General features: G+C 35.5%; 1 protein-coding gene across 2 annotated transcripts; it reads right to left on the minus strand.

Moving 5' to 3' along the window:
* Positions 1-436: 436 nt before the first annotated feature.
* On the minus strand, positions 437-12,116 carry LOC119836322 (phosphorylase b kinase gamma catalytic chain, liver/testis isoform). 2 transcript variants are annotated; one of them, XM_038361619.1, is made up of 12 exons: positions 11,710-12,116; positions 10,785-10,960; positions 8,956-9,088; positions 7,710-7,861; positions 7,224-7,314; positions 6,349-6,378; positions 5,949-6,055; positions 5,426-5,523; positions 4,193-4,276; positions 2,850-3,011; positions 2,030-2,197; positions 437-810 (listed from the first exon to the last, which is right to left on the minus strand). In XM_038361619.1, exons 1-11 carry the CDS (start codon positions 11,799-11,801, stop codon positions 2,063-2,065), a joined length of 1,260 nt encoding a protein of 419 aa, XP_038217547.1. In that variant the 5' UTR covers positions 11,802-12,116; the 3' UTR covers positions 437-810; positions 2,030-2,062. The 2 variants fall into 2 exon arrangements, with proteins under 2 accessions (XP_038217547.1, XP_038217548.1); XM_038361620.1 differs by lacking the exon at positions 4,193-4,276.
* Between the last annotated feature and the right edge of the window lie 772 nt (positions 12,117-12,888).

Genomic DNA, 12,888 nt, shown 5'->3' on the forward strand with positions numbered 1-12,888 from the left:
AAAAAAATTATAGTAGAATGAAACTCATTTAAAAATTAAGAATAATTAACAGAAAAGTAATATATAGGCGATCCGAGGTCGGGAAGTTGGAGGCGAAGAGAAAGGGATTTAGAATAAAGTCAAATTTTAGTGGTTTTTTCATGAAATCTGTCCTTTCTGATGGCATAAAATATACATTGTCATGGTAGATTTTCTTACTAAAATAAATCTAGGCAACAAAAAGATATGTAATTGAGAAAATATCAATATTTATTCACAAAAATATTGCTATACTAAATAAAATACTTACGATTCTAAGTACTTGATACTTAACAATTCATTATAAATAAACACTTCAATATTTGATAGGAAACCGAAATTGTGTGGTAAGGACATGATTATATTTTGTGAAGGATTAATTAATACGAAAAAGGGATATAAGTAAAATAAAAAAAAATGTCCTTACAATAGTGTATTGAATAACATTCCTTTGCATTAAAACAAATACAAATTTAAACATCCATAAATACAATGTACATTATATAATACATAACTTATACGCTAATATAATTCGAACGAGTGGTTGATAGCAGAAACGTAACTTTACACGTGCCGAAACACAACGACAACGTACCAGTTATCACAACTGAATAATACTACGCATACGAGAATCTAACTAATGTAATAGATCACAAGGGACTTATTGCCTGCATTGCCTACGTTACATTTGTACTAACTACGGCTAGTCTACGAGGCGGCGGCGCGAGTGCCAACTAACCTACGTCGCGGTCACGTCTTGCACGCCTCTGCCGCCCTGGTACGTCGACTCCTCTGAAACAAAAGGAATCGTGTAAATTTTCCTTTTACGGCGCGAGTTTCGCCAACTTTATTGACAGCGTAGCGTGCATCCCGGGCGACTGCGTGCGGCCGACCGGGAGTGGGACACTCTCCCAGATAATTCGCGCCAGAACGTGGCGCCATCTTTATACAGAACTCAAATACGAACAGTCACTACTGGCAAGTACTAAACAGACTAGATGGCGTTTAAAACAATGCGCATTTATTTGATAACAAGTCGACATATCTTCGGTCTAGTCGATTCCAAAAATATGTAATATTTCCATTTACATATCTAAAGGGAATAAGCTAGATACTTTTTAAAGAGTTTATTTATTTTGTTACCTGGAACCCTTCTTAATCTCAGGCAGCATAAAGCATTATCCTGAAACGACCTATTTATTGTAAATATAAATTTCACTCAGGCATAGCAACAGCATCATAAACGCCTCATTAGGATCTCAGAATTTCACAATATATTTAAAAATAAATCCACCACCAAATAAGTTCCTGGAATACAAATAAAAAAAAACTAGTAACAAAAATAATATTCCCAAGAAAATAAATAAATCATAAAAAATAAACGTCTCTCTCGCTTGTCGGAAAAATCGAAAGTGTAAATTTCACGTAACCATCAGGCGAGCAGAAATAATGAGGAGATGACGTCATGCTTGACTCGGACTCTATACTCTTGATAAAGATAACATTTTAAAATGTTTTTGTATTTTGTTAATTGATACTTAATGCTATTGTTATGGTGGCTTAGTAAAATAAATATATATATTTTGATAATATACAGATTATAAATAACTATAGACATCCAATGGAAATAAATCAATTTAATTTATAATGTAGTCTAAATAGTGTATATCATAAGGATATGTCTTGTTCAAGCTACCATTTTAGCCTAAACTTTAAATTTTAAATTTATTCTGAAATTAAAATTATATAATATAAAACTTTACTATTCCTTGTATGGGATATTTTGTATGCTGTTTAGTCAACTAAATACACCCTGAGTACAACAATTTATAATATAGATTTGTAAAAATTTTAGAAGAAATTTTAAATTGAGAACAAATAATCATAGCATAAAAATACAACTTCATTTCATTTACACCAACAAACACATCTAGACAATAAATAAGCAAACAATTTCGAAGTGGGTTGGTTATAAATAAGGTTGTGGGCAATGTGGAGCGTAGAGTCTCACCTGAGCACCAGGCGCGCAGCGAGCGGCGGAGGTCTACCGGCTAAGGTTGCTCACGTAGAGGCTCTTGAGCTCCGTCTTGGGCGTGTTCTCGAACAGCGCCGCGCGGTTCTGGCCCTCGCCCTTCTTCACCCAGTGCCCGTACACGCGGAACGCGCAACCGTCTATGACCTGAACGTTTCATGTTTTATTGTTTTGTTCATGTATCACTTACGTATAAGATATCGTATTTGTGTTGATGTTTATGTCATCATGTTTTGTATGTCGAATTCGAGCACGCTTCGGCACGAATTGGGCCAGCTCGCACCGGGGAAATACCATACTGCCGTAGAAAACCGGCGTGAAGTAGAAGCATGCTACTGCGTTTCGTACGGTGAGTGAGGAAGCCGGAGGCCCGTATCCTTCTCAGTCCATTCCTTCTTCCCAGTCATCAATCCTTTCCACATTTCGTACCCATTAAATCGGGCAGCGCATTCACAGAGGCAATTCCTCTGCGAATGTTGATGGGCAGTGGTGATCACTTACCATCAAGCGAACGACCAGCTCAGTTGCCGGCTATGACATAGAGAGAAACTTAAATATCACTCCTATCATTATCATTAATGACGAGGCGTGGGGGATGATCGTACTTATTATGTTAGAGCTAGAGCGGCCATGTGCGAAGCGTCTCTTAGTATGATGTTGTAGCACAGCGTGTGTATGTGCGAAACACAGTTTTAACATCCTTATTAAAGGGCAGACAAATCCAACGTATCATAATTATTATTAGTAGTGTGTGCGGGAGTGTGGTGTGGCGTGGTGCGGCGGGAGGCGTAGTGCGTACCTTGCGCAGCACCCGCAGCGTGTAGGGGTCGTCGAGCGCGTCGTGCAGCGGCAGCGCGCGCGCGGCGGCGTGCGGCAGGCGCCGCAGCCGCACGGCCGCGCGCACCGCGCACAGCGCCACACGCAGCCGCGCGCGCGGGTTGAACCCGCCCGACTTTATAGCCTGCGCACACGCACGCACTTGTTACCCACTACTCGAACTATACTTTTTCGGTGTCACATCTCGTGGATGCGCTTTAGCTTTACATCGCTTTATAACATACTTCTTGGCTTCATATTATTAAGTATTCAATTCGTTAGGCTATAATTAATAACTTTCACCATTGGGGCTACCCATAACCCATGCAACCTACAAATAAATACTTAACATTGCAGTGATTAAGGTTAACTAACTAATTAACGTAATGCTATAACGTATCCTCATTATATTGGCCTGGCGGTGTCACTGTAGTGACTCAGCAAAAATCCACGGAAGGAATACAAAGAACCCGGGCTTATATTGAATACAACATAGAAAGATCATGCTGTGCACTGTCATTATAATACTAGTTTTAAAGACTTCAAACAATATGAATTTTAAAAACTGCGTTTAAAACATTCTAAATAATATTTATACCAAATTTCCGAGGAGTTGAACGGAGAAAATGTAATGATAACACGTAAACTGAAATCAAATAACTCAATGGATTTTGGGGTGTCAATATTCATCACATGTTAATTATTGAGAACCACTTCCCATAAGAGTAGTTAATAAAATTCGCAATAAAAAATATTATTCACTAAAGAATAAAACATACTATTGCATAAAATGTTTCAAATACTCTTTGATAACTTATGGCAAAATAGATAAACTATTCTAATTTACATATACTAAACTATTCTAAGAGCAAATTCGTGAAAAACATGCGATCGTGCAAGTGTAATTGGGTGGGGCTTAGTGAAGCGTAACAAATTTCACATTAAAGTTTCGTTGGCTATTTTACTTCTAAATTAATTACGCTTCAAATTGTCAAATTCCTACGTTGTAACCGAATGCTATTGGATAAGTGTCGCTGTTTAGTTATGTTATTTTCAACAACAAGTGTATAAATTTTTATATGTAACCAATCTTTTCAACTACGACTTAATCGCGTACATGTGTTCGTTTAATAACAGATTGCGTGCAACCAAAGCCTTATCGTGTCAGTGTGAGTTGCTTTTGCGTTGCGTGTCAAAGTGTGAGTGAGTTGTTTTAGGGTGAGCACGTAGCGCACGTGTGAATACGAAGCTAAGCGTGTGAGTGCGTAATTTTGCGTGAAAGTGTATAGTGTTTAGCGTGCACGAGCCGTGGCATGCCATAGTTACCATAGCGATCTGGTCGATGCGCGACATCCGGCGGCTGGCGCTGGAGTAGCTCTTCTTGAGCGGCGTCACGTCCTGGTCCCACAGCTGAGACAACACACGGTCAGACATGCGACCCGCGCGGGTGTGCGTGTTGCAGGCGAATTGGGACTTTAGCGCTTTCAGTTACGGAATAGAATCGAACTGCTGCAACTCGTCATGTTACAGTGGAAAATATGAACTACCCTCGAAGTGTCAGTTAGGGTATAAGCTCGCGTACAAGATCGCTCGCTTATAGATCGAACTATTTTACGTTTACTGAATTTGAATTTCAAAACGTTACCAACTCACGATTTCTATGATAAAGTTACTTGACTTAATACGTTTACATAGTACAAGATCGCCCTGACTGCTTTCAATTCTAGCAGTTAAAAAATAAAATATAAATTATTAACGACATAGAACTCAGTCTTCCCGTTCAAACTATTGTTACCGAACACCACTTTACTATCCCAAAAAACATATTACTTCAATGTTAACACATTACATACTCATGTGTTAAAAAAAATCCATCTAGTAATGTTACACAATCGAACCCATGGTAAAATATCTTAAATCATTATGAAAATTGAAATAGAGAAAGATTAAGAGATGTTTCAAAAATCAATATCGACCCTACAACACGCACATATCGATCGTATAAAAATAATAAGAAATAAACTCTGTACGGTGCCTTCCAAGCGAACTGTGCCCATACACGGTATCGGTGCATGTCTGCAGCATTTGTATCGGTACAGAGATACTTTAAAATAAAAGAAAATATAGCCATGCCATCGTATTCTTTAAGTGCTTGATTCACAATGTCCTTTTATGGTCCCAAATAATTATATTTTTATTACAAAATTATTGTTTATTTGTTAATAAGTACAGTCGTACAATAAATCACACTGACCAGACGGTTAAAATATATAACACATTTTAACTTACTTTTCTACTTATAATTCATATGCATAGCATGGGTTTAATCTAGTAGATTAAAAGCTTTATTGATTGTATGTATAAATTATTGTCTTAAAAGTGGTAATAGACCATTGCTAATCTGAAAGTAATCAATTTTATTGGACATTGTGAAACAGCCCTAACAATTATAGCCAATTACAAACAGAAAAAGAATTTTAAAAGTTCGCTGAAATTTAATAAGAAGCTGATAATTGATAAATAATCTACTAGGCGCCCAGCAGTGGTGCGGTGGTGTACCTTCGCGTTGAAGAACGGGTGAGCCAGCGCATCCTCGATGTCGATCCTCTCCTCGGGGTCCACCACTAGGAACTTGCGAATGAGATCTTTGGGATCCTCTGTTATTTAAACATTTAAGATTTTATTATGTTCATTCAAGAAAAACTCTCGGCAAATTAGTGCGATATCAAACAGGGACATACAGACAAAATCTGCGATTTAATCAATTCAGTAATAAGACTATAAAACTAATATTATATACCAAAAGTACTATATAGAACTGCTGCGTTAAATCATAGCATTGTTTTATCTATGTATCTTAAAAACAATTCCAAATCCTATCATTGCCATTGTCAAAATTATCAGAATATCATTGTTTATAGAAAATTTCATTTCTCTGAAAAATCCAAAATAAACCTGTGTAAAATTTTCATATCCAAATCTATGTATGAAATTTATGAAATTATATATTAAGATAACAAAATATGACGGGAGTATTTTCACTAGCTCGGTTCTTTCTCTACTCTCTCTTACTACTTCTCACCCGATATGTCAGCCCACTCAGGGCTGGTGAAGGAGTAGCGGCCCTCCATGATGTTCCGCAGCATCACCATCTGCTTGCGGTGCCAGAACGGCGGGCACCCCACCAGCCTGCGGATGAGCCCCACCTTATTCAAATTCTGCTAGCCTGGTACTTGCTATTCGAATATCGGCTACTATTTTTACCCGCGGCGTTGTAGGCGTTGTTTACTTACTTATATGACATGTTTGTATTTTGACTAACTGATTTAATTATAATTTTACAGGACCGAAGAAAATTTTACCGAAAATTAGGAACGACCAGTATAATATAAATAAATAGAAATGAAACATTGCAATTAATTAAGTAGTAAATTTTAAACTGCAGCATTAAATAAAACGTATAAACATATTAATATACTTACAAAGTGAACATGATGACACCGCATGCCCAACTGAAAATAACATTTTCTATTACTTTCAATGTAGGTATTTTGTATGTGGTGAGTGGGGGAGCCGGAGGCCCATACATTTTTCCTTACCCTTCCTAGTCCTTTCGTTTATTCCTCTCATCAATCCTTTCTTCATCTCTTTCCAATTTAAAATCGGCAATACATTTGTAGTGTAAGTGTTCATGTCCGTGGTAACGCTTACTTACCATCAGGCGACCCACCAGCTCCATATTTTAACAGCATATTTTTTCTTGACAATTTTTGTATAATTTACTTAACCAATCAAAAATGTATGTGATGTTTTAAATATTATTTGGTATTATATTATGTTGAGTTAGCACTAGCTTCGTATTCATGGTAAGCATTTACACAACACTTGATCAACACCGTTGCAGTAGCAGTGACCTTATCTTCAATATAGAAGTCGGCTTTCAAATGTTGCCCGAATGACCAAAAGTGGTTTTGATCATTGCTCTACACCGACTGCACATGCATATAAACAATTATTCATAAACAAGCGGTTGCTCTTCGGGCGACACCTTGTCAACATATTAATATGGTTATCAACCCTGCAACCTCAGTGTTGCCAGTCGACTCTTTTTTATGTCATAGCGGGCTGAGCTCGTGATTTGCTTGATGGTAAGCGATAGTCATGAACATTCGCAAAGCTAGTGCGTCTGCGAATGCGCTGCCCGCTTTTAAGGGGTACGGGAAGAAGAAAGGATAGACGACTGGAAAGAAGTAATGGATTGAAAGGGTGAGGCAAAGGAAACAGGTCTCCGCAACGTGTCGATTCAAATGCTTTTCATGAACACGGTACTCTAGTAGGGCGTGTAATGTACACTCACACGTCGACCTGGCGGCCGTATCCGGGCGCGTCCTCGAACATGTTGGCCTTCAGCGTCTCCGGCGCCAGGTAGCCCGGCGTGCCGCACAGCTCTGCAACACGCGCACACTAGTTACCTTAAGCCTTCTAATAGTTTAAGAGCGGGAATCGAACATCCTCCGCCACGAATCGCATCAGCTTCTACCACAAAAGATTGTCGTCGAGTACTTTAAACTCACACTTTGCAGCCTATGCCTATGTTCCCATCATCAATCCTTTTTTTATCCCTTATCTCCTATAGTCAAAAATCCATTTGTAGAAGCGTAAGGTCTATGTAAATGTACACGGACGCAAATTTAATTAATCACAAATAAAATTATATACTCAAATAAAAAAGCGAACATTACCAAGTCTTATAGCCACCTCACTCACACATACCTTAGATTATGAAAACGCATAAGACACTTAGTGAAACCCTCCGTCGGTATCACAGCAGCACCCCACTCACCAAAGAGTTTCTCCCCGTCGGTGAGCACCTTGGCGAAGCCGAAGTCGGTGATCTTGACGTTGAGCTGGTCGTCCAGCAGGATGTTCTCGGGCTTCAGGTCGCGGTGCACGATGCTCTTGCTGTGCACGTACCGCACGCCCTCCAGCACTTGTCTGGAACAGTGATAAAACATTTTCAACTTTTACGGTAACATGGTGAAATAGTAAATGTATACATAAATAACCATTCAAAAGTTCTTCTAAAAGAAGTCTAATTGATCAAATAAATGTTTGGCGTTGACTCTAAAACAAGTATCGTTTATCGTCTTTCGAGTGAAATAGCATAAGTAACAGAATACCGCATATGCTGTATTTAGATTTGATATCGCGATTTCTCCCGCGGGTGAAACCGCGCGGCTCGACTAGTAACTATCATGCACCACTCATGTACAAGTTATTACAATAATGTCGTCAATGCACGCTAGTACGCTATAAATAGATTCTAAATACAAACTAGAGTGCGATATGACTTCTGACGAATGACGTCATAAATTTTGGTCAATGCGACTGCATGATAAATAATAATGAACTTTGGTTTTATAATTATTGTTTTGATAACAAAAGAATAAGAATTTATTGTTATTATATGCATAATAGACCACATTAAACACCACTATGATAAACCACACAATAATAAAATTGTAAAAATTATATACTCAATCCCTGATGGAATCCCCAATAAAAAAAGAGGTTTAAACTTCTAGATATCTCTTTAAACTCTCTATACTTGAGAAATTTTTAAAGAATAGAAAAAATTTGATCACGAGGCAGGATTCGAACCTGCGTATCTTGCCTAACCGTAGCAACGCCTAGCCTCTCGGCCACCCGTTAATCAAATTTTTCAAATTTTTCAAATCGTTTCAAATTTTTTCTATTCTTTAAAAATTTCTCATTTATAAAGCATTTCAATGCTATAAAACTAAAAATTAAACTCTCTATACTTGTTACATTGTAGCTAGAAGCTCTAAGCGGCGGATCATGTTTGATGTAGCTTTAGAGTTTATTCTTTGAGTTGTATTCTTATATATCATAAATGTACTTATATAGATCATGTGCGTACGCATATAGGTCTCTTGCTTGTACTTACGTTCACACGATGTAATACAAATGTTCGATGTAATTCTAACCTGTTTAATATGACGTGTTTTATTAATGGCATAATATTTATGCCATAAACTGTTGTATTAATAAATAATTGACTAACTGACCGCATGATGTACCGCGTCTTCTTCTCCGAGAGAGTGACGACGGACGTGAGGTAGTCGAACAGCTCTCCGTTCTTGCACAGCTCGAACACCAAGAAGATGAATGTCTCCGATTCGAACACGTCTTGCAGCTCAACTGGAAATCATTTATTTAATTTATTTCTTCTATTTGAATCATAATCATCGTAGTATATAATCATCATAATCGTAGTCTGTAGGGTCTGGAACAGATACTTGCATCTGTATTCACTGTTCCATTTATCGTAAGTCAGGCAGCAGCCAGCAGGGTCAATCAAATTTAAGTTTCGGAAGGGGTTCTTGAAAGCAAAACAACTCAATTTACAAACTATAATTTAAGTACAGTTTAAAAGAAAAATAATATTATAGATATTTTTTTAAATATCCCCATTATTAATTGAGCATGTGACAAATGATCTACATACAATCAAAATAGAAAACAATCAATTTATTTTAAACATACTCTTGTAGTCCAATATTTATTAATACAATTGTTATTGTTCATTTCAAAAATCTGGATTAAGTTATTTATCAGTGAGTTGACGTCAAATTCAATTGGTTCAAATGTCAAGGTAATATAATATATTTTTATTACTTCTTCATGATTAAACTCTGTAAAGTTTACATCTCTTGAATTAATTTTTTATGTATCACAATAATACACTGTATTTCAACAGTGTCAGTTACTTAATTAAATGCAATTTTAATTAAATATTTAATAGGTATTGTAATTACCTTTCAATTTAGTATTACACTTTACTATAGCAAAGGATTTATCTGTTACTAAATCTTATTGTACTATAGTAGATATTGAATTTATTGTATTCCAAAAATTACTAATTTAAGATTGAAAATTCATAAACAAGGCACATACAATAAATACAAAAAAACAGAGGCAAATACCTATAATATCATCCATGTATACACACTTCTTGACAATCAGGTTCATCAATACTCCACACAGCAAAGACAAATACCTCTGAAGGTGTAATTCTTATTTTATATTAATTATTTATCCATTATCATTGTACATCATAATTATAACATTGCATTGTGCAACCATAAAAATGCACTTATTTAGTGAAACTTACGTAATTATTGAAAACAAGTTGTTGTTTTTTAACATACCTTGAATGTTAATCAAAATGTAATTATCAAAATAGAAAAGAACTCATTACCAATTCTGATGTAACCTCTTGAACAGTATATTTACTTTTAAATTGCACATTGAAGAATTTTAAAACATATTTGGAATTATAATACATTTTGGAAAAATAAATGAATTCAACCCATGCCTTGTTGCAACATATTTATAAATCGAACTAATATGTTCCTTTAAAAGGAGATATTATTGTGGACTCATTTTATTAACAAAAGGGAAAGTTTGACCAAAATGATGAATAAGAGAGAGATGAGCAAGGATCTATAGTATTTTGCCTACCAGATTATCATAATTCACAAGCTTCTTGCCCCTTCATCACCTCAAGTGTCTCCAGCTGGTATTAAATGACCTATTGAAGAACACCTCATTGGGAATAACTAGATATCTTTAACATAAGAATTCCCAGTATGATTTGATACCTGTTGTTACATGTTAGGGTTTTAAATTAAAAAAGCAAAACTTCTTGTAAATTATGCTGTCTGTCAAGGAATTGATTGAGTATGGTAGAAATTTATACCTATATATTTCTATATATACTACTTATACTTAGTTAATTTAATTTCTTTCATGTACTTGTGTTTTTTTAAATAGAGTAATGATTTTTTTAATATTGCCCTCTTAAACATGGATATATTGTTAACAACTCACTCACTAATATAGGGATGCCCCGCAACCATCCTCAGAATGTTGATCTCTTGCCGAGTTGCATCTCTCATGGTGTGTGTGTCCACTCCATCCTGAGACTCCTGACTGAGGTCTATGATCTTGGCTGCATATTCGCGACCTGTCTCTTTTTCTATGCATCGTCTTACTGTTGAACTGATGCCTCTGTTGTGGGAATAAAAGGTTTTTATTGTTATTGCTTGTTTTTCTAATTAATAGAAATTATGAATTTATATTTTATTTATTTTATTAATATTATATGAACACAAAAAAAACTCCTTTATAAACCAGTTGAATGAAATAAACTAACATTGAAAATCTTATATATATATATATATATATTATATACTTATAAACTGTTGCTTCTTTTTGTATCAGTGCATAATATATAAATACTGTTTGTACATCTGTTTTACTACTAATAGTTTGTTGTCATGTTTAGTTTCAATCACAAACTGAACGATTAAAAGTGTGTTCTTTAAATTCATCCTGAAATTTTTAATTCATCTTATGACCCATACAATATGAAGAATACTCTCTAATTTCTAGTTTTGTAATGTTAAAGCAGTACAAAATTGTATTGAAACATTTAATTTTCTTAAGAATACTTGCCCAACATCACAGATCTTTATACACTATGTATTACCATTTTCGAATATTCTTATAATTTGAAGTTATATCTACTGAAATTTATCCAAATTAAATTATTATGTCAAATAGACATACTGAAATTACTATGAAGCGATTAACCTACTTGCATTATTCAAAGGTCACGAAGTCTGTTAAATGCAATGTTAAGAAGACTCGCGCTCATAAGCCGATTTTTGTTAGCGAAATTTGGCCACAACACGCTCCACATACGTGCTACTAGCTAAGACAAACTATAAATAACAAATAAGTAGGTGAATACGTACCGTCCTATTATTTCCTTGGGTTCGTATTTAGCGTAGAACTCCTTTGCCGCGTCTTTGTCCGGCAAATTGTCGTCATCCTCTTCCTTTGCCATGTTCACTTTTGAATCACTAATAATTCTTACACAATAAACACGAAATTAATTTTCCACTATATTAGCTAGTTCACACAGACATCCGACAGGTTAAATTTAACATTAGCAATGACAGTAAACTTAAAACTAAAGTTTACATTCGAATAACTTTATTTATATATTTTTACCGTATAATTACTTTTCAACGTACAATCTGCCCTGTTTTAACATTTGCATTTAAAAATTACGTATTTGGTCAGATTTATCAATAGATATTAATTAAATAGGTACTCACTACAAAACAAAATCTTAATCACATAATAATATATACTATGAAAAAAAAATCGCCTCAATCCCTCGGTGTCAATTGTCATGATCTATACCAGACGTCAGATGTCATGTATCAAACTCGATAAGTATTTTGAAGTAATTTAGTTAGTGTTGGTAGTAATGGTAATTTCTATATATTGTGTGTTTCATTTTTGTGTTGTGATATCTGCGCTTGACGGATACTTTTGAGCCTCTTATAAATCTCAGATGTAAAACTATCCACAACGTGACATTGGCAAAATTGTGGCAACACAGCACTGCCATTCATAAAATAAAATTGAAAATTGAAGTATTTTGAAGGCTAAATATTCACTGGATTCACAGTTTATATGTGTATAATCTATAACACCAAAAACAAGCTATAAATGTATTATCTTTTCCAAGCGACTCATCGGATAACAACTTTTTTTTATGTCATAGTCGCCTGATAGTAAGTGTTACAACCGCCCATGAACATTTGGAGAGGCTTAAGGCCAAATGCAGACCTTACGCCCTTACAAATGGATTGCCGACTTTAAATTGGGAAAGGATTAAGAAATGATAAGGAAGTACCTACCTACGTCTATTATTTTCTATTATACAGTAAAAATGATTCATTAACTGCAAATGTAACCTTGTAATCCTATATATTATATGCAGTTGGATTTCCAACTGATGATAGCACTGGCGATACCACATACTCCGGGCATACAAACATCTCTCAGGATCAGGTCAATCAGTAACGGAACGAACTTGTGTCCAGAATTGACAAATCCCTAGATGAAATATCTATTTGGGG

Source organism: Zerene cesonia, chromosome 23, assembly GCF_012273895.1.
Source record: "Zerene cesonia ecotype Mississippi chromosome 23, Zerene_cesonia_1.1, whole genome shotgun sequence".
Taxonomy (NCBI): Eukaryota; Metazoa; Arthropoda; class Insecta; order Lepidoptera; family Pieridae; genus Zerene; species Zerene cesonia.